Source organism: Prunus mume, linkage group LG1 (assembly GCF_029339155.1).
Source record: "Prunus mume cultivar Tortuosa linkage group LG1, ASM2933915v1, whole genome shotgun sequence".
Taxonomy (NCBI): domain Eukaryota; kingdom Viridiplantae; phylum Streptophyta; class Magnoliopsida; order Rosales; family Rosaceae; genus Prunus; species Prunus mume.
In genome coordinates, this window is record NC_142698.1 from 20,637,011 (window position 1) to 20,655,075 (window position 18,065).

The 18,065-nt window shown below is 36.1% G+C and overlaps 3 protein-coding genes across 4 annotated transcripts; 1 reads left to right on the plus strand and 2 right to left on the minus strand.

The window, feature by feature from the left end:
- Nucleotides 1-1,501: 1,501 nt before the first annotated feature.
- On the minus strand, nucleotides 1,502-6,674 carry LOC148921260 (dihydroorotate dehydrogenase (quinone), mitochondrial-like). Of its 2 annotated transcripts, XM_089049375.1 has the most exons (12): nucleotides 6,518-6,674; nucleotides 6,263-6,400; nucleotides 5,892-5,974; nucleotides 4,975-5,298; nucleotides 4,506-4,761; nucleotides 3,501-3,581; nucleotides 3,299-3,406; nucleotides 3,168-3,197; nucleotides 2,805-2,942; nucleotides 2,180-2,217; nucleotides 1,983-2,082; nucleotides 1,502-1,873 (listed from the first exon to the last, which is right to left on the minus strand). In XM_089049375.1, the coding sequence occupies exons 2-12, from the start codon at nucleotides 6,395-6,397 to the stop codon at nucleotides 1,781-1,783; spliced, it is 1,386 nt and encodes a 461-aa protein (XP_088905501.1). In that variant the 5' UTR covers nucleotides 6,398-6,400; nucleotides 6,518-6,674; the 3' UTR covers nucleotides 1,502-1,780. The 2 variants fall into 2 exon arrangements, with proteins under 2 accessions (XP_088905501.1, XP_088905535.1); XM_089049409.1 differs by lacking the exon at nucleotides 2,805-2,942.
- A 765-nt stretch (nucleotides 6,675-7,439) lies between these two features.
- LOC148921261 (uncharacterized) lies at nucleotides 7,440-11,804 on the plus strand. Its single transcript, XM_089044124.1, has 11 exons — nucleotides 7,440-7,750; nucleotides 7,850-7,880; nucleotides 8,051-8,064; nucleotides 8,156-8,206; nucleotides 8,326-8,395; nucleotides 8,970-9,039; nucleotides 9,141-9,208; nucleotides 9,793-9,916; nucleotides 10,356-10,395; nucleotides 10,957-11,024; nucleotides 11,451-11,804. Exons 1-11 carry the CDS (start codon nucleotides 7,520-7,522, stop codon nucleotides 11,461-11,463), a joined length of 780 nt encoding a protein of 259 aa, XP_088900250.1. The 5' UTR covers nucleotides 7,440-7,519; the 3' UTR covers nucleotides 11,464-11,804.
- Nucleotides 11,805-12,830: 1,026 nt separating this feature from the next.
- Nucleotides 12,831-16,164, minus strand: LOC103323303 (mitochondrial dicarboxylate/tricarboxylate transporter DTC). The gene is made up of 6 exons (XM_008225325.2): nucleotides 15,783-16,164; nucleotides 15,488-15,571; nucleotides 14,717-14,778; nucleotides 14,155-14,516; nucleotides 13,355-13,569; nucleotides 12,831-13,227 (listed from the first exon to the last, which is right to left on the minus strand). The coding sequence occupies exons 1-6, from the start codon at nucleotides 15,897-15,899 to the stop codon at nucleotides 13,171-13,173; spliced, it is 897 nt and encodes a 298-aa protein (XP_008223547.1). The 5' UTR covers nucleotides 15,900-16,164; the 3' UTR covers nucleotides 12,831-13,170.
- Between the last annotated feature and the right edge of the window lie 1,901 nt (nucleotides 16,165-18,065).

The following is an 18,065-nucleotide window of genomic DNA, read 5'->3' on the forward strand; positions in this document are numbered from 1 at the left end:
ATATTTTACTAATGTCATAAAATACTTAATAAAGAGTAATTAATTATATTTACTTATATTTACTTATCTCCAAATATATTGTAAAAATTGTTTCAATTATTAGAAAATTATTTTAGTATTTCAAAAATGGATTTGAGCCTTCAAACCCTAAATCCAACCACAAGACTACTATGGGGCACTTATGACTTGATTAGTCTTGGATACTCATGTAACTCGACCTAGGGCTTTACGATTAGAATTTCAATTGCAATATACAGTTAGTTGACATAACTGGACGTAACCCACAAGGCCCACCTTCCATATAGCATGTGTGGGAAGACTCCCACTTATAAGGAGTGGAGACTTTCTCTTCTTTTCCAATGTAGGACTCAAGTTCATATATTTCATTCAAATTCCAACAAGTAGTTGATATTATCGAATCATGTATTGACTTGGAAGTTTGGAGGCTAAAATCCATTTTTGGAATACTAAAGAGTCGATTAGGCTCGGACATGTAAATAATAAAAGTCAAGCAGAGTATCCGAACCAATAAAAAAATGTCGTACTCTCTGAAGTCTATTCTGTTTATTTGTTAACGTGAATTATTCTTTTACAACCACCCAGGTTGCACAGTTTCTCAGAGTGAATCCAGAAGCAGGAGTGTTCTTCTTTGATTCTAGTTATCGCCCTGTGCTCCTCGCACAGCAGCATATTGGTATTAGTGAGCAGAATTTTACAGCCCGTATTGAATTGCAGAATGAGATATGCTACAAGAAGGTTTCTCTTTCCTTGGGCTCTCCTTTGTGTAATGTATGTACTAGAATGATTATTTAACTGATTGATACTTTTTTTTTTTGCTAGGTTGTTGAATCACTCAAGCAATGTTATCATCAGGCTCAGAAACTGGTATTCGTTCATTCTCGAAAGGACACAGCAAAAACAGCTCAGCTAACTGCATAAATGAGGAAGCATCAGTTGGTTGATGATGATGCACGAAGTAACCAGTACGATTCCTTGCAAGTTTTGATTTCAGCCATAGTAACTGCCTTGATATTTGTATAATATGTTTCCTTTGGTTTGGAGTATACGTGCCATTTGTTTTCTCTTATATTGTTTTTAATTTTGGAGTGAATGATATTGCTCGCTTTCAAAAAGATAAAATCTATCAACACAAAATGACTTAAATGAAAAATAAATATATTAAAAAACTACCATCTGTACTGATGCAGTAATCATTGGAAGTTTGATTTCACACATCAAACATAGCAACATAGAAACAGTGGCTTTCTCAAAAAGAAATAATGGGAAATAGGGGACTATTAACCAGAGTAGTTAAGAATACGATCATCCGAAATTATACTAGCAGTGTGAGTGGCAACTGGGATTGGGATAATTTTGAAGTTCCTCATAAAGCAAGGAAGGTTCTTACTCGAGGTAGGTGCATATAAAATATAAGACGAGTTTCTCATAAAGCAAGTTGTTATTTTTCAGTGGATGTGAGAGCACGTCCAAACCAGCTGAATGGAGTAACAAAATAGAAACTAGAATGGATCCAATTTTGTACATATCAGCTCTAACTATGAGCTTGCATATCCGGGAGTGGCAGCAGATTTTCTTTTCCATTGCCTACAATTAAATTTAGTATTCAGTATAAAGTTTACGGGTACAAACTACAAATAATGCCTCTACAAAAATTTCCTCAGCGACTCCCGTACAAAAAATAAGACTGTTTAAAAACCAGAATTTACACCATGCAATGTAAAAATTTGCTCTGCAAATAAGTTCATCGCATATCTATTGTTTATGCTTTTGGCGTTGCCACTCTGCAATCTGCACCAACTGCTTCACTAACGAACTTGAAACCATCCCTTTCTAAGCACTCAGACAAGTCAGCCTGTGAGAGAGAGAGAGAAGCAAAGATAGTAAGACTATTATAAGCACGTCCTTGACATTAGGTGAAAAAAAAAAAAGGTTTTCGGCAGAATGAGCGCATCAGAAAATACCTTTATCTTGGGGATGAGAGCAGGTCCCCCATAGGCAAATGCTGTATATAGCTGAACAAGACTTGCTCCAGCTCGTATCTTTTTGTAAGCATCCTCACCACTAAATCAATGGCATAAACAAGGTCCAATTAAGGGGGAAAAAAGTAGATAATAATTAAAATATGAACAATATCAACAAAGGGCTGTTCTGATCTTACCTGCTAATGCCCCCACACCCTATTAGAGGAATCTTTCCCTGATTGATATTAAATTAACAGGGTCAAGCTCTGATACATAGGCAAAAAAATGAAACCAAAAGGAAAGAACATACAATTTAAACAAATAGTTCAAATAACATCCAAAAGAGGACCTAAATGTCTAGCAATAACAACTAAGAGGTTCAAGCCAATAAATATTCTCTAGTAAAAATAAATAAAAGGAACTCAGCTAGGCACTAGTTAAACTAAGGTGCGCTCGGCCACCTGTGTCCAGCTGTGTCTAGACGTCCTATTCATCAAACCCAAAAACAATTATAAGCTACTCTACATGAAATTTGACGCTTGTATACTGATATTTTATGCTTTCATAATTCTGTACTTCCTAATGCAAGGGTAAAGAAGTAAAATTAATAGTCCAACTTCACATGTACATAAGCCACAATGGGATGATGGGTCATGACAACAATAGAATGACATATCAAGCCAACATACTCACGCATCTTCAAAATTTTCAATAATATATCATAAAAATAAGTGGCATCTTGTAAAGATATGTTCTATGCAATCTACCCCAGTGTAAGTATCGTGAATAACAGGTTACATGAGTTACAAAGGGGCAACGTACCCTCGTCAAAATGTACATCTCCTTTAAGAGACTAGTAGAGATATTAAAGAGTGGCTTTCCACTCAAGCCACCAGCTTCAGAAGCTGCTGGGTTTGTAGTAACAGGATCTGATCGTGAAACAGTTGTATTTGATATAATCTAGAATAAACAAGATAAAAACAACTCATAAGAGTAGAACAAATGGCACTAACTTTTAGGTAAATAATATACTGAACATTAAAGTCATGAACCTTTACTCTAATATTAACACGTAGAACACCGTATGGTTATCATTGCACTAAATAGCTCATAAGAGTGGAAACTTTTGATATGGATATGGTAAACAATGAAAACTGTGAAGTGTGTGATAGGAAGTAAACATACCAATCCATCCAAGCGAAGGGCAAGGGCAACCTATGTCCATAAACAAACCACCATAAGAAAACCATTTTAAGGAGAAGAGAGGGGGGTGAGGGGGGAGAAGAGAGTAATCAATTACGAGCATAAACGCATACTGCAGCAATATCTTCAAGGTCTTCTTTAGACAAATCTGGAGCAATTTTCACAAGCAATGGAGGAGGGCCCTCTTCACCCCATTGCATTTCATCACGAGCAGCTTGAACCTTGAGATAGAAGAAAAGAGTTATAAGAGCTAACTTTTGCAGACATTGTGATAATTATATAGATAGAGAAAGTTCATGCCTCTGAGATCCATACCCTTTTCACAAGGTCCTTTAACTGCTTTCTTCCCTGAAGCATACGTAACCCAGGGGTGTTGGGTGATGAAACATTAATCACCTGCAAAGAGATCAGCACAAATATTGTCGAATTAATGAAACTGGATTTGAACTTGAAACGTATATGCAGAAACTAAAACCTTAATGCTTGCAGTTCGTGAATTATTACCGAAAACTCAACTTCTGAGGAACAATATCAAGAAATGATGCAAGATTCTATTTCAACCCACTGAAAATTCAGCTTTCACAACTGAAGTTGAGGAAGTTTTACTTTAACCTGAATCATTTCCAGATATAAATTTGATTGTTCAAATATCCTAGTCAAGTAATAAAAAGTCGGACTTCCGAACAATTGCTGCCCATCTGAGCTTTTAAGAAATTATTTTCCAAAATCTCTATTCTCTAGTAAATTGATTGTGACCCTCAAAAGACATATTTGGCATCATTTATCAACAGACAAGGAAATATGTAACCAATTCTGTAGTATAATTTGTGACAACCGATAAAATAGCCTAAAGATGGTATGAAATTATACAACTCAAAATCAAATGAATGAACCAACAAAAAGACCACAACAAGAGGCCTATTCAAATGCACCTCTTATTGCTTTTCCATGTGGAGAAGCAACATAACAAGAACCTATATTATTAGATGTTAGCCATGAAAACAGCATACTAACACAGGCATCGTGATGAAGTTGATGCATTTGTGAGTACAACCACAAAGTGAACTCTTGTTAAAAGAAAGAACAAGTTGGACAGTGAAGAGAGTGTTTTTTTCCTAATTATGCTTCAGTCAGCAGAACTACCCTCCACGCAACCTCCTTTGGACAGACGGAGATCCTATTCCTAGGGCACCAACATTTGCAATCAAGATGCACTTTCCACAAGAGGGAATGAACACGTCTTTAGTTGCAAAGCAGCAGAGTCACAATGTCAGACAGAAAAATTACTAGACTATGAGAAATCAATAGAGAACAATCTACCAAGTAATCAGCATACTGGGACAATGTATGAACCCCTTGTACATAATCTGCAGAAGCATCTTCACTTGTCTTATTCTTCCCAAGATTCACCCCTAGTATTCCAGGGCCAGCTTTGCCTCCAGGTTTGACTTCTTCACCTGAAGAAGATGAAGAGCTTGTAGTTTCATCCAACTTCCTCTTACCATGCTGAGCACCCAACCGCTTTGCAACAGCAACAATTCCTTCACTATTAAAGCCACATCGATTGATGATAGCTCTGAACACAACATCAGGTAGATTGATAGCACATGAGTTAGAACAAGAAATATAACCCAGCTCAATTTTTGAAAAAAAGAAAAAAAGATTCAGAAGCTAAAGCACCATAATCACCTTCCAAAAGTGAATAGAAAATTTGACTTAACACAAGAAATTCAAGGCAATTCAGGTCTTCATCAGAACATAATAAGATAAACACAAAACATACTCTTACCCTTCCTCACGCAATCTGAAGATACGAGGCTTTGGATTGCCCTCTTGGGGAACGGGGGTTACAGAGCCAATCTCTACAAAGCCAAATCCTAAACCAAGTAAACCATCAACAGCCTCAGCATTCTTATCAAATCCAGCAGCAAGACCTACAGGGTTGGAGAACTTCCTTCCCCAAACGTCTAGCCCTAAATTTGATGGATCTGGTCTCTTCTCTCTAGGAACCCAACCTCGTGCTGCGGCTGAGACACCCAGTCTGTGAGCAACCTCTGGATCCAGAAGAGCGAAGAATGGATTCACAAGTTTTGTAGCTGAGAATAGCCAGCCACTTCAAAAATTTGATATCCAAGAATTAGCAATAAACGTAACTAAAATTAAACGTCAACATTTTACAAAAAACTTAAGCCAGTCAACTAACTACTGATAAATAAACTGAATTACACGGTTTCTGCTTCGTCCACATAAATAAGTACACAATAGCATAACAATGAACAACCTCATCACCACTGCAAGAATGAGGCAGAACATAACAAATGACAATTCATAATTTTTGTCTAATGTCCCACGAAGCTATTAATTTAGCAAAAGAAATTTATGACTTTTACAACTAGGAGTGTAATTCCAAAGTTTCTAGGTAACAAGGAGAAATCCAGAGAAATTCACCCCAAGCCCCAAAACCAAACAACACACGCTTACACCACACAGGTTTCAAGCAATACAGCATGACAGACTTTTAATTCAAGCATCAGAGGTTGCCTTAAGAGAATTCCACATGTTTTATGCTTATACTTTTCTGGCTGATAGGTAACAGTAAGTGGAATTAAACATAAATGCTGAAACACTGCAACCATAATTGTAAACCGTGTGAAAGGTTAAATGCAAACAGAGCAAAACTTCTACTTAAAGATTTAAATGAGGTACCAGAAAGTTGCTTCATCCACAGTGCTCACATAAGCTCCTCCGCCTATAACTAAGCCTAAGGTGGTTCCCGTCAACAACCTCCCCTACAGTTCAAAATAAGCAGACAGCACTTCAAAATCAAACAATAACGCATTGAATTTCCAACAAATTTGACTTAAAAATAAAAGTGTAAGCAATATAAAATGAAAAGGCACCACTTTGGTGAGATGGGTTTGCCTTTTTGCTGGAAACAAATAAAACTATAATCGTCATAGTTCTTCCTCTGTGATTCTTTGCAACCAAAAAGATAGTGTCATACATATACGAAGGAGAAGAAGAAGAAGAAGAAGAAGAAGAAGAGAGAGAGAGAGAGAGAGAGAGAGAGAGCATACTTTCTTCGAAAAATGAGGAATCTTTGGAGCAGTTTCTGCAGCAGAAGAACAGTGTCGTGCACCTGCAATAGGAGTTGTGCATGCCCTTCTGAACAAAAAGTCTCTTAGTAATTTTCTTGAAGCCCTTGCCGCCATGACCTTCAATGATCAAATAAATAAAAAACTTTCAATAGCTTATATAAAGCCTCGCGAACTAACTTTGCTAACAAAATAATCAAAGGCAAATGCAAAATCAATAGTAGAAAAGGAACGTACAGAGCAGTGGACTATGTAAGGCAAGAGAGTGATACAGGGCTTGTTACGACGGCACCCTTGAAGGAAGCGGGACAACGGGTAAAATGGCGTACACAGACGGGTTTGGCTTTTTCTCGTGCGGGTGATATATGGGCACCCGGTCTTTTAGATTAAACGGGTTATTTTGCGTTTACGGGTCAATATCAGGATATACTTGGTGTTATTGATTTAAGAATGTATGATATATATTAGTAAATAGATGCATATTATACCCAATTGGTGTCCCCCTAGCATTATTATTAGAACATTGCGTTGGGTTGTTCCATATCAATGTATGGCAATTTTGACAAAAGATGTTGCAAACGTGACCAATATACACAAGTTCATAGTGCTTAAGCCCATCATTTATTTTCTGACGTCAAATCAAACTAACTAATTTCATTAAACAATTAAGAAATAAGTCTTCATCTAAAGTTCTCATTATGCAAGTATTGCTCAAGATCGCGTGGCTGCAATGATACCGACAAGTAAACGAGTAAAAGAGTTGTATGGGCTAGGATCCAATCCAACTAGTAACTGTACAGGACAAAATGAAACATCAATTTTTTTTGTCACCCAATGACTTATAAGCCATCAACAACTACAAGCTCAAGATTTTAGCTCAAATGGGCAGGGACAGGTCTGAGCAACGATGAAAAGGTTCAAGTCTTTCCTAGGGTTCAAGTCTTTCCTTCACATAAACAAAAAAGAAGAAGAAAAAAGGTGAAAGTCATAACAAGTTAGATTACAATCCTTGATATGCAATAATATCTAGTTAATTACAGTCCTTTCTTTTTTAAGTTACAAATTTACTTGAAATAACAATTTTTGAGTGGCCTTCAAGTGATCCCAGCTTCTTGACTTGAGCGTATGTAATATATATTTATTTGAGCGCGGGTTGCTGCTTGCTTTCTCAAATCCTGTCGTTCGTTCGTTTCAGAAAATAGAAAATAGAAAATAGAAAATAGAAAATAGAAAAAGAAGATGCGAGCAGTAGCAAAGCTGAGCGAAAACCTCACTCGGCCTCTCTTCTTCCTCGCTCCAAGAACCTTAACCACCCTCACTGCTCCTTCTTCTTTATCGAACTTGCTTTCCTCGTCGGGCTGTGACACCAGCATCACCCACTGCACCAACACGTGTCTCACTGGAAAAACTCTGCTTCAATCTCCCTGGTCCGCCATCCAACACCGCGGAGCCGTTGTCCTGGGCTCCGATGTAAGTTTTTCAATCTCATTTCGGTTTCCTACTGAGCAACGACGTTTTGAATTGTAGTTGTTATTCACAGCCATGAATCATGATCCTGCGATTGTGCAGGTGAGAGCTGGAAATGTCATTGAGAGGAAAGGTGGGTTGGCAGTTTGGCTTTGCAATCAATTTTACACAGAATCTCGTTGGGTTTTGTTTGAATATTCATTTAAACTTGTTTTTTTACTAACAAATTTTATGAATAATTTATAATTAAAAAAATCACATTGCGGTTGCGCTTGGTTTTATGGTGGACAATACTTGCTTCAGATCGTCTTTACCAGGTGAATTGGTTTATTGTATTTTTGAATGGTGCAATAATGTTATTGATGAATATTCTGTGATTTAATTGATGCATAATTTGTTATTATTTAGGTGATAAAGGTAGAACATTCCCATGAAGGAAGAGGAAAAGCGCACATTAAGGTGTGTTTCTGTCATTCAAACCTTATCATTATTAGAACCTTATTCATAAGTTTTGATTTGTACTTTTTGTGCTTTTTTAAAAAAGCAAGCTGAAATGTGAAGCTGTGTTTTCATTGTAGGTGGAGCTTCGTGATGTTGACTCTGGAAACAAGACATCCCAAAGGTTGTCGACGGATGAGGCAGTTGAAAGTATGAATTTTTTGTAAATTCCCATTACCATTAGCGTAATAGTCTACAATGCTCGTTCCCTATCAGATTGCTTTAAATTGTTGATGTAAGCATTCTTTGGTAGTTCAATACGTTTCCTTTCTTGGATGTCTCTTTCTGCATTGCTTTTCATTCTTCTGGTTTTGTTTCATTTCACTTTTTTTAAATGTCTGCTTGTGAGGCTTGTTCACAAAGACATTGCCCAGTGTTCACAAATTTTTTTTATGCATTTACTTGAGTGTAGGTTGTTTTGAACTGAATAATGGTCAGTTTCAGCAAGGAAAGTTACCTCTTGAAACTAATCGGTTCATGTTAACCCTTCTAGTGGATGCCCATTATTCTTTTAGTTATAAGCACTGGTTTATGCTTTAGTGGACGCCCATTGCTCAATAGTGGCTGGTACCTTTTCCTAAATTAAAAATAATACCGACAAATGGGCTGTATTATCACAGTTATGTCAAGTTGGCTGAGGTCTTTTGATCTCAATGACGTGCCATTCTTTCAGTTATTATGGTTGTGTGAGCTAAAATGATAAAATCTTGTATGATTGCTGCAGGAGTATTTGTTGAGACAAAAAGCTACATTTACATGTGCACAGATCGTGATGGCATTGTATTATTGATGGAGTGAGTTTTATGTTTTAAAATTTCCCTCCAGCATCCTCTTCCTTTCACTTCCTGCTGTTACTTTCTCTTAAGAAATACTTTCTCTTTGTAATTTTTATCAGCCCTGATACGTATGATCAGCTCGAAGTGCCTGTGGACTTATTTGGAAAGAAGGCTAAATACCTACAAGGTTGAGGCTTATTATAGTTCATGTTCCTTTCTGTTCATTCATTTTCCATGATTTTACCTTTACTTTTTTTTTTTCTTACTGTCCGTATTCCAAAAGTTACTGATTATCAATGAGCATGAAATTCATAGTAAATAAATTTATGTAAATTGATTCAGAGTTATTTATTACAACAATTTACTTTCTAGCTGCCACGAATGGTGTTTTGGATAAAACTACATGGTGGTATCTGAAAATAATCATGTGGTGGAAGCTGCTGTCACGTAGTTGTTTACTTTTTTTTTTTCTTCTGTTCAGAATGCCATTGTGATTAGCAATCCGTGAAAAACTCTTCTTCATGAACGGCTTAATAACTCTACTAGTATCAGGACCTTCCAGCCACTGGCACTGAACCATCTTATAACTCCAATACTGTGATGCCTCCTAGATACAATTATCTAAACCGTCCTAGTCATTTTGGGTGTTATAATAATAATGCCTTGTTTCCTATTTTGGCTGAAAATTTTATTCAGATATGTAATTGAATTTAAATTTCATCATCATTGTTATTGTATACCAAAATAAAATATGATATTCACTGTGAACAGAGGAACTGAAAGTTAAAGTGGAGCTGTTTAACGGAATCCCTTTGTCCGCATCAGTTCCAAAACATGTGACATGCGTTGTCAAGGAAGCACAACCTCCTGTGAAGGGGATTGCAGCAACACCTAAGTATGTTTTCATTGTGCAAATGCTATTGTTTTTGTAGACTTCATCTCACTACTCAATGTTGCTTTGTCTTTCAGTTGCACCTACACCTTGAATTATCACTTGATATAATAAACTGCTTGATCAATTTCAGTGTTGAATTCTTGTCATTATTCTGACAAGGGATATAATTGCTAAACCGTAGATTTCTAAGTTAACCTGTTAAACTAAAGCTTGAAAAGATATAACCGTAGATTTTTTGTCATGGACATGCCCTCATCAAGGCATCAATTGATACTAGTGGGCCCCATGCATTAAAACCTTTAAGTATGCCGGTTTGAGGACTTTGCTAAAGTTGTTCATGATTAGGTTGTTGGTTATCATGTTGACACTAGTGTACATTGTAATATTAATATATTATTTGTGCACTTTTGCTATCCCCTGATTTTTCTCTAAAATGCAGGGATAAAATAGCTGAGATGCAAAATGGCTTCACCATGAAAGTAAGAATTTCTTTTTTAAATAATTTGGATAAGCTAATTTACTGCTTTCGGTAGCTAATATTAGAAGAAAATAAGGTATTTACAAAACCTGCAGCAAACAATAAGTAAAGAATAGTGGGCATTACAAAGTATGGTTTTTTAATTTGAAGAACTTTTTCATATTGCATGATGTCAACACTTTTTTTTTTGGAGAAGTTTTCAAGTTATCAAGAGCTTTGTTTTATATAGTATGACGATTTAAAGAGCTCACAATATTCATGAATGCATGTATGAGCATATAGAGCAGATAGCTTACCATTATGTCTGGATTGAGTTTATAAGTTGTTGATCCTGAAGGCTTGCTGGACTCCCATATTCTTGCAAAGTTCAGCTTGTTCTTAGAGCCCAGAGTCTCCCTCTCCTCTCTCCCTGTTCTACCATTCTATAAGCTGGAAGATAAATACATATGTAGCATGCAGATTACATGGCGAATGGTGCATTGAGGATATGCTATAGGTGTCATGAATCATAGATTGCATTAATGTCTTCTTTATTTTTTCTTTTTCATTCCGGACTTGCTAGGTACCACCTCACATCATAGCTGGTGAAGCTGTGATAATTGACACTGAGGACGACTCCTATGTCAGAAGGTAATTTTCTACTTGTCTCTCTGAGCGTGTATCACATCCTTCTAAGTTGTTCTTGCACAGCTAGATATAAAGTAAGCACCTAAGCATCCTATTAGCAATAGCAAGATTTACCTAATATTTATAAATGTTTATATGACAAGATTTTTCTGCTCTATAACTCAAAAGGCCCTGATGATTGAGATGTTCCGGTTATAATGTAATGTTGTTATTATCCATGTATATTTACAACTCTTTTTGCATAATGTCACCGGATCTCTTCATTACACCGCAAATGCTGTCATTTGTTTCTACGTAGTTATCCATAAATAATTATAACTTGAATGTTTCAGCTGGACTCTAGGGGGCGCATAATGCCTGTGTTGGGAATTTGGTTTCTAGATTTTCTAGTAAGCTTTTATTTCATTTTTTATTTCCTGTTGCTTTCAGGGCTAAGGCATAGTGCTTAATATCGTTGCCTCAGTCTGATGGAGAGATGGAATATCATTTGGGCAGAGTCTAAGATCACTTGTTGAGTTCAACTCCGTAATGGATGAATTTATTAACCTTGATGATGAGGTTGCTGCTGATTCAGTGTGATGTTATGTTTACTCATGCAACATTAGAGAATGATACACAGCTCTTTAGGGAGGATCCAAGTTTTGCTCTTGAACATGATGAACAATTGTTTTCTGCGTGCAATTTAGTTTATAGAAAGTAACGTTTCACATTCTTATTTACATAAAACTGCTGTTTATCACTTTATGGTTTTATGAAAAGGGGAAGAGTATTATGCCGTCTCTAGATCATTTTTAGCTCGCCATCAGTTCAAGTTATTATTATTATTTTTTTATATAGTTTTTGATGTCATTAGGAAGAGAGAGGAGGGGCCGGCAGGGGAGGCGGTTTGCGTTGTTTGTTTTCAGATTTTCTTCTTATTATTATCAAGAGCTCCAAGTTTACTTTTGCTTTCATTGTTATTTTCGTCGATAACACATTTGCATTATCCACCCACAACATCCAGCAAGCATACATGGCAGCGTTTTTTGACATTCATTCAAGCCATTAAAAAAGAATTACCGCTAAACCAAGAGTTAGGACCTCAGGAAGAACATATTCCCAAAAAAGAAACAATAATACTAATTCGTTGGCTCATGAAGCGTGAAATGCTAATGTTCTAAAATTTAATAGGTCTAGAAAGGACACATACAAGTTGGACTATATCCGTTTTGTTTTATACTTTGTTATGGAGAATGCTATCCTTTTTCTTTAACCATATCAAACAGAGCGTTAAGACCAAAAAAAAATATCAAACAGAGCGAGACTCAACCAACAAAAATGTACACTTAACAATCAGAGCTATGGCAGAAGTCGGAACCTTAGTATAAAGACTCAACCTACTCTAACAAGGCATAAAACAATAAAAGAACTGCAAACGTTGGGTAGCATAAAATTAAACACCAAGGAAATAATCATAGTTCAATTTTGAAATCAGTTTTGATAAAGATAATAATGCCTGGAAATTCAACTAGTCCAGGAAGAATTTCACCCAATTGTCCCTTTAGTTTTCACGAAGAAAGAGAAACAAACAGCATTAATGCCAATTTTTTTTACTTGTTTTAATGAGTGGAGTTCTTTAATTTTGGTTAAAAGGAGCAGATGGAAACGGAACGACGATCCTCAATAGTCAATAGTAAGAAGCATTCCTTCCACTACACTGCCTCAAGCAGACAGAAATCATTTTTAACGCGATGCGCTAAAACTCTAAAACTTAACCAGAAGGAAGAAATTATCAATTTGTAGACGGTGAAAACGATGGCAAAAACTTGATGCTCAAAACGTCAAACCCCTGTTTTATAGTGTGGTGTACAAAATTTATTTCTCTTCAGTAGTCGTCCAATTGTGCCTAATGAGACGATCTCTCTCAAGTTCTCAGCTTCAGAATCATAAGGGGGGTGTAATATCCTATTCCAATCACACCCTAAAAATTACAAAGTACAAATACCATAAATTCAGTAATCCTAATCCAACCCCGCTATAAAAATTTTCCAATATTTGTTTGACGTTGAAAACGTCAAATCGCAGAAACGGGACTACAACACAACTAGAAAAAAATTATTGTTTGAAGTTTGAACTCAACTCCAGCCAAAATATCCGTCCAGGAAGAAAACTACAACCCAAAGTTTGCTTCCAACTTCTGGATCTGGTTGAGGAAAATCCATGTCATCTGCATAATTAAACACCAACCAATCAGAATATCATCAACCAAAATGTGTCAGCAATTGAAACTAAATGAAACACCCTTGTTCCCCCAACAAAATCAAAATGAGAGAGAAGAAAGAGAGAGAGAGTACCATGACATGGGGGGCAATTCTAACACAATATACTGGAAACCCAGTGTAAAATTTCAATGGTCCTCCTGCTTTCAGGGTTTTCATGGCACAATCAAAAGAGCCAGTGTATGGATACTTTCCCTGAGCATCAGGTTGCATTTTCTGAATTTGGGTTTTCACATAATCAAAGGGCAAACTGCAGGCGGCAGCAAAAAATCCTGAAACACTACTGGCACCTACAAAGAGCAAGCAAGCACATGTCAATTCAGCATAAGCATATTTTAACAATGAAACAGAGGGAACGGGATGTATGAAACCAAGAGTAAGCAGAGAGAGAGAGAGAGAGAGAGGATCATCATCAATACCCCTTAACTATTAAAATTCACAATATAAACAAGATGAACTCAACATCTGTATGTGGGCAAAGGTCATAATAAGTTTCAGCCAAGAAAATCTGTCCAAATTGTCAACAAATCAACCACCAACATTCGTAGTTATTGAAAACAATGTTGTTTAATAGTAAAGTTTGGAATTATAAAAACACAAACAGGGTGTTTTGGCTAGCTTAACTACAGTGCTCACTCCAAGTCTTTCCTCACATAAAAGGAAAACCTGCCCTAACATATGAAGTCCATTGCTCTTCATTCTATGTTAACAATACTGGATTCCTCACAAAGAGGATTAGTCAAATATACAGAGTAGATTGAATAAATAGTTCCTTAATCAGTAAAAGTAAGCCAAATAAAACCTCATTTCAATTACACCCAAAATAGTCTAAAGTAAAAAACAATCACATTTATAGTACTTGCAAAGAATCTTACCCAAGACTGTAGTAGCTTCACCAAATCCAAGGGAATCCTTGAAAAACTCAACACTTTGATCATAAGAAGCAAGCATTCCCATGTTTAATGCCATTGCTCTAACTACAGTAGGGCCTGCACCTTTCCAAAGTGCCAAAACCCCTTCATCTGAAACAATACGATAGAGAGCATGGAAAGCATTTGTGTAGTGACGGCGCTGAGCAGCAGGCAAAGTGGCATCGGCCTGCATACGAATGAGAGCTAAATCTGCTGGACTTCCAACAGATGCTCCAATGGCACCAGCAGTTAGCCCACACAAGGCTTTCTGGTATAGAGGTAGGGGCTTCCCATCATTGGCCTCAATTGCTTTGTTTGTCAGAATCCTAAACAAGTTTATCAGATTAACAATGTTATTATCTAATAAACAATGTACATATAAATGAAAATACCACATGATAAACTTACTTAACAATATCAAGCAAATGAAACTAAACGTAAGTGAAGCTTCAAATAAACAAATTTAAAAGCTATAAAATATAGATTATGCAATTTCACTTGAGTCTGAATGCTGCAAAAGACCCACCTGAATGATCCAAGACGAGCTGTGGTATATGTAGCTTGTCTTAGCAATCCAGCAGAGAGTCCCTGCTCATAGGATTTCCGTTTAGAGAAACAAATATTGTAACGTATGAACTTAAGCCAATCAATCAAACAAAAAAACCAAAACAAAACAAAAACTTATGTCAATAAAAAACATTCATCCACATTTTGAACCTCAAATCTGACAAAAAATACCTAAAATTGAATTTGGATCTGTGAATCAGAGAGAAGGGATTTGGAATACAAATTGGTCGGATGTAATATAAAATGACAAAACTTGTGATGTTAGTTAAATTCAACGATGTACTAAAACTTAAAAAGACGATGAATTTGATGATGGCTTGGTAATGTGTACCATTTGAAATTGTATCAAGTGATACTGCTGAAAGGACTTATCTTTCTTTTTATATTCAGCATAAAACTTCAATGAAGATCCTTACACATAAATACTCACCTCCCAACTGAAGTATATGTTAATGTCTCAACTTGTAAATGATGAAACAACCTATATAATCTCGCTCAGCCTAACCTAACATTATAGCTTGAATCAAAACATCATGCATCTCTGATTGGCAGTGAGAGCCTGAATCATACCCCATACCTAAAAGTCAGAAACTTTACTGGTACAAATTCAAATCTATATAAGGTCCTCAACTTTAAAGCATCATCGCTTGATTCCAAACCTCATTTCAGCAATGGATCAACAAGATTCATGAAACAAAACTCAAGTTCTAATCACGTTTAAAATACATACCTTATACAAAGCACCGATACCCTCCTCCTTAATCATGTTCCTGGTGACCTGGGCCGCCGATCCCTGACCCAATTGAATTCTCACCTGCACCAACCCAAGATAAGAAGAACCATTAACGCGTCAGCCCCATTTAACCACATTACTGCACTAAACAAAACAAAACCTTTCAAAAAGACCCAGAAATCGTAGATCTAAAAATCATCAAAGAAACTCGTTATCAGCTCAAAAATTAAAGTGGGAACCAGCTAACACGAAATAACAAACATGGGTTTAATACAAATCGCTAAATTCATACCTTGATCATATCGACTGGTTGGATAACACAGGTAGCAAGCATACCAGAGGCTCCGCCATTGACGAAGGGCTTAATGGTGGGCCAAACACCAGACTTGGGCTTATTTTTGTCTCCCATATTTGGATTTGAAGTGAGATAGTGAGAGCTCGAAGGGAGAGAAAGGGGAGATGGGTTCCAAGGAGGCTGCTTTGGAGTTGCAGAAGAGGAGAAAACAAAGGAAAGCAAAGAGGCAATTTAACAGAGTACTCTGTACCCACAACAAACCCTCTTCCTCCTCGCTTTCCTCACGACCTGAAAATTACTATAATTAAAAATGAAAATGAAAATGGACAAGTTTATTGTATGACCTTAGATGTCTACCAAATTACAATGTCAGAGAACCACCTTTTTTTTTTTTTTTTTTAAGGCCGACTGTGGTTTAAAGGTTGGTGACTTTACTTGATTGTCAAATTATTTGATTTATTGTTTTAAGCCCACACTATTATTTTTCTCAATAGGAAAATGCTCTTTTTTTTCCTCTTGTTCAAAAGGTTTAAAATCAAATTGATTGTGAAAATAAAAATTAATAACAAATAAAATAGCAATTTCATAAATAAAAAAATCTGACTGACTATCCTACAATTGGTTCAAATCAAATCACCCTCATCAAGTATGTTTTCCGCCGACTATTCTACAATTAGTTGGTTATTAATTATTTGTCTAGCCTTACATTATAAGTAAACCCAAAAATTAATAATTATTCAATAATAAAAGTATAAATGCAAACGCAATTATATAATCCCCCACTTACACCTAAATTGGTAACATTGTGAATGGCCACGTCGGTGATAGAATTCTCTAGTTCTACGCCATTTATTGGTCTTCCAACAAAACTTTATAGGCTTCTACTACATGGTCTTGAAATTCAAATCCACGAAATCATATTCAAAACTTCAAAATATTACAAAAATAAAACTAAAATTAGGAAGAGTACTCTATGGAAAACAACTAAGATGTCAAAAACAACCTGTTGTTTTCGTGCAATTAGGGCAACCATTTTATTCCTTGCTTTTCCAATTGATATAGGAATATACAAACCAAGCTTGATGTTGATGTTTTTAAATTGCCAATACACTAGAATATCTTCAACCAATAGAACACTTATTTTGATTCAACTGAGGACTTTGAAAAAAGAACAAAATGTTATTGTAAAAAATAAATAAATTAAAACATGTGTCAGATAGAATCACGTTTTCTCTATACCGTCTCCTCCAAAGTAGGGAGTCAAAATTGGATTGTTGATTAAAGGGTAGAATAGGGAGCACATTAGAACCGATTTATCTCCATCTCCTCCTTATTTATTTAAGAGACTTCCTAAATCTTTGGAAATGCTCTAAAATGCAAAAATGAAAGTTGATTGAGTCAAATAGTTATAAGGGTCTTTTTTGGATATAAAGAGGTTAAAGTAAATGATTCAAGTTACGACAAAGTTTATTGTTATAATTCAAATCATTTATGTTAAATCATTGGATTCGGAAGAACTTTAAAATTTAGTTGGCTAGTGAGCTCTAATTTTAAACATTTCCAAATGTAAAATTAGTACTGCATTTTAAATACAATGCAGTTTGTTTGTTTGTTTTTTTTTTCCAATTGAATACAATGTAGTTAATATGAAATGACATCAATATAATATATTGCATTTTGAATCCGAAATCTAGGTCACATTTTATTATATACACATGGATAGAGCCGTCAGTTCACTAGTTGGGGTTGGTGTTGCCTTTTTCCTTCCCCCTTCAAACAAACCTTGAGAGAGAGAGAGAGAGAGAGTGTGTAGCAACATTGACTTTCTGTGGGAATGGAAATGGAATAATTTAATTTTCGAATAGATTGAGCTCATTGTGGGAATGGAAATGGAAAATGGGAAATGACGTTGAAACTATGTTGATTCATGCATATTACAAAAGTGATGATATTTCGGGGGTTTGATAATTTGATGCCGTCCAAAATAAATGAAGTTTATGACCAAAATAAATAAATAAATAAATAAATGAAGTGATGTTGGGAGGGTATTTTAGGAAAATCAAAGGTTGGGATCAATGACGCCCAATTGCCCATTTGCCCGCCTCACGCACGCACACGAGAACCTTAGCTCAACTTATCCAACCAATCCTGTAGATGACAAAGTTGTCCCTGTGGCGGAGTAATATTAAGAGCATTTACTCACACACCACACCGCCCAAAAAGATGGTTGGATTTTTGTTTCAATACACGTGGTGACGTGGTCATGGTCCCTCTGTGCAT

Bases quoted from the DNA above. Each gene is read 5' to 3' on its own strand.
- LOC148921260 (XM_089049375.1), bottom strand. From the start codon at position 6,397: ATGGCGGCAAGGGCTTCAAGAAAATTACTAAGAGACTTTTTGTTCAGA. The intron at 2,083-2,179 runs GTAAGATCAGAA...CCATTGATTTAG, and splicing joins GGGTGTGGGGGCATTAGCAG to TGGTGAGGATGCTTACAAAA. The intron at 1,874-1,982 runs GTATTTTCTGAT...TCTCTCTCACAG, and splicing joins CTCTCATCCCCAAGATAAAG to GCTGACTTGTCTGAGTGCTT.
- LOC148921261 (XM_089044124.1), top strand. From the start codon at position 7,520: ATGCGAGCAGTAGCAAAGCTGAGCGAAAACCTCACTCGGCCTCTCTTC. The intron at 8,207-8,325 runs GTGTGTTTCTGT...TTTTCATTGTAG, and splicing joins GAGGAAAAGCGCACATTAAG to GTGGAGCTTCGTGATGTTGA. The intron at 9,209-9,792 runs GTTGAGGCTTAT...CACTGTGAACAG, and splicing joins GAAGGCTAAATACCTACAAG to AGGAACTGAAAGTTAAAGTG.
- LOC103323303 (XM_008225325.2), bottom strand. From the start codon at position 15,899: ATGGGAGACAAAAATAAGCCCAAGTCTGGTGTTTGGCCCACCATTAAG. The intron at 15,572-15,782 runs GTATGAATTTAG...GGGTTGGTGCAG, and splicing joins AACCAGTCGATATGATCAAG to GTGAGAATTCAATTGGGTCA. The intron at 14,517-14,716 runs GTGGGTCTTTTG...AAACTTGTTTAG, and splicing joins GCTCGTCTTGGATCATTCAG to GATTCTGACAAACAAAGCAA.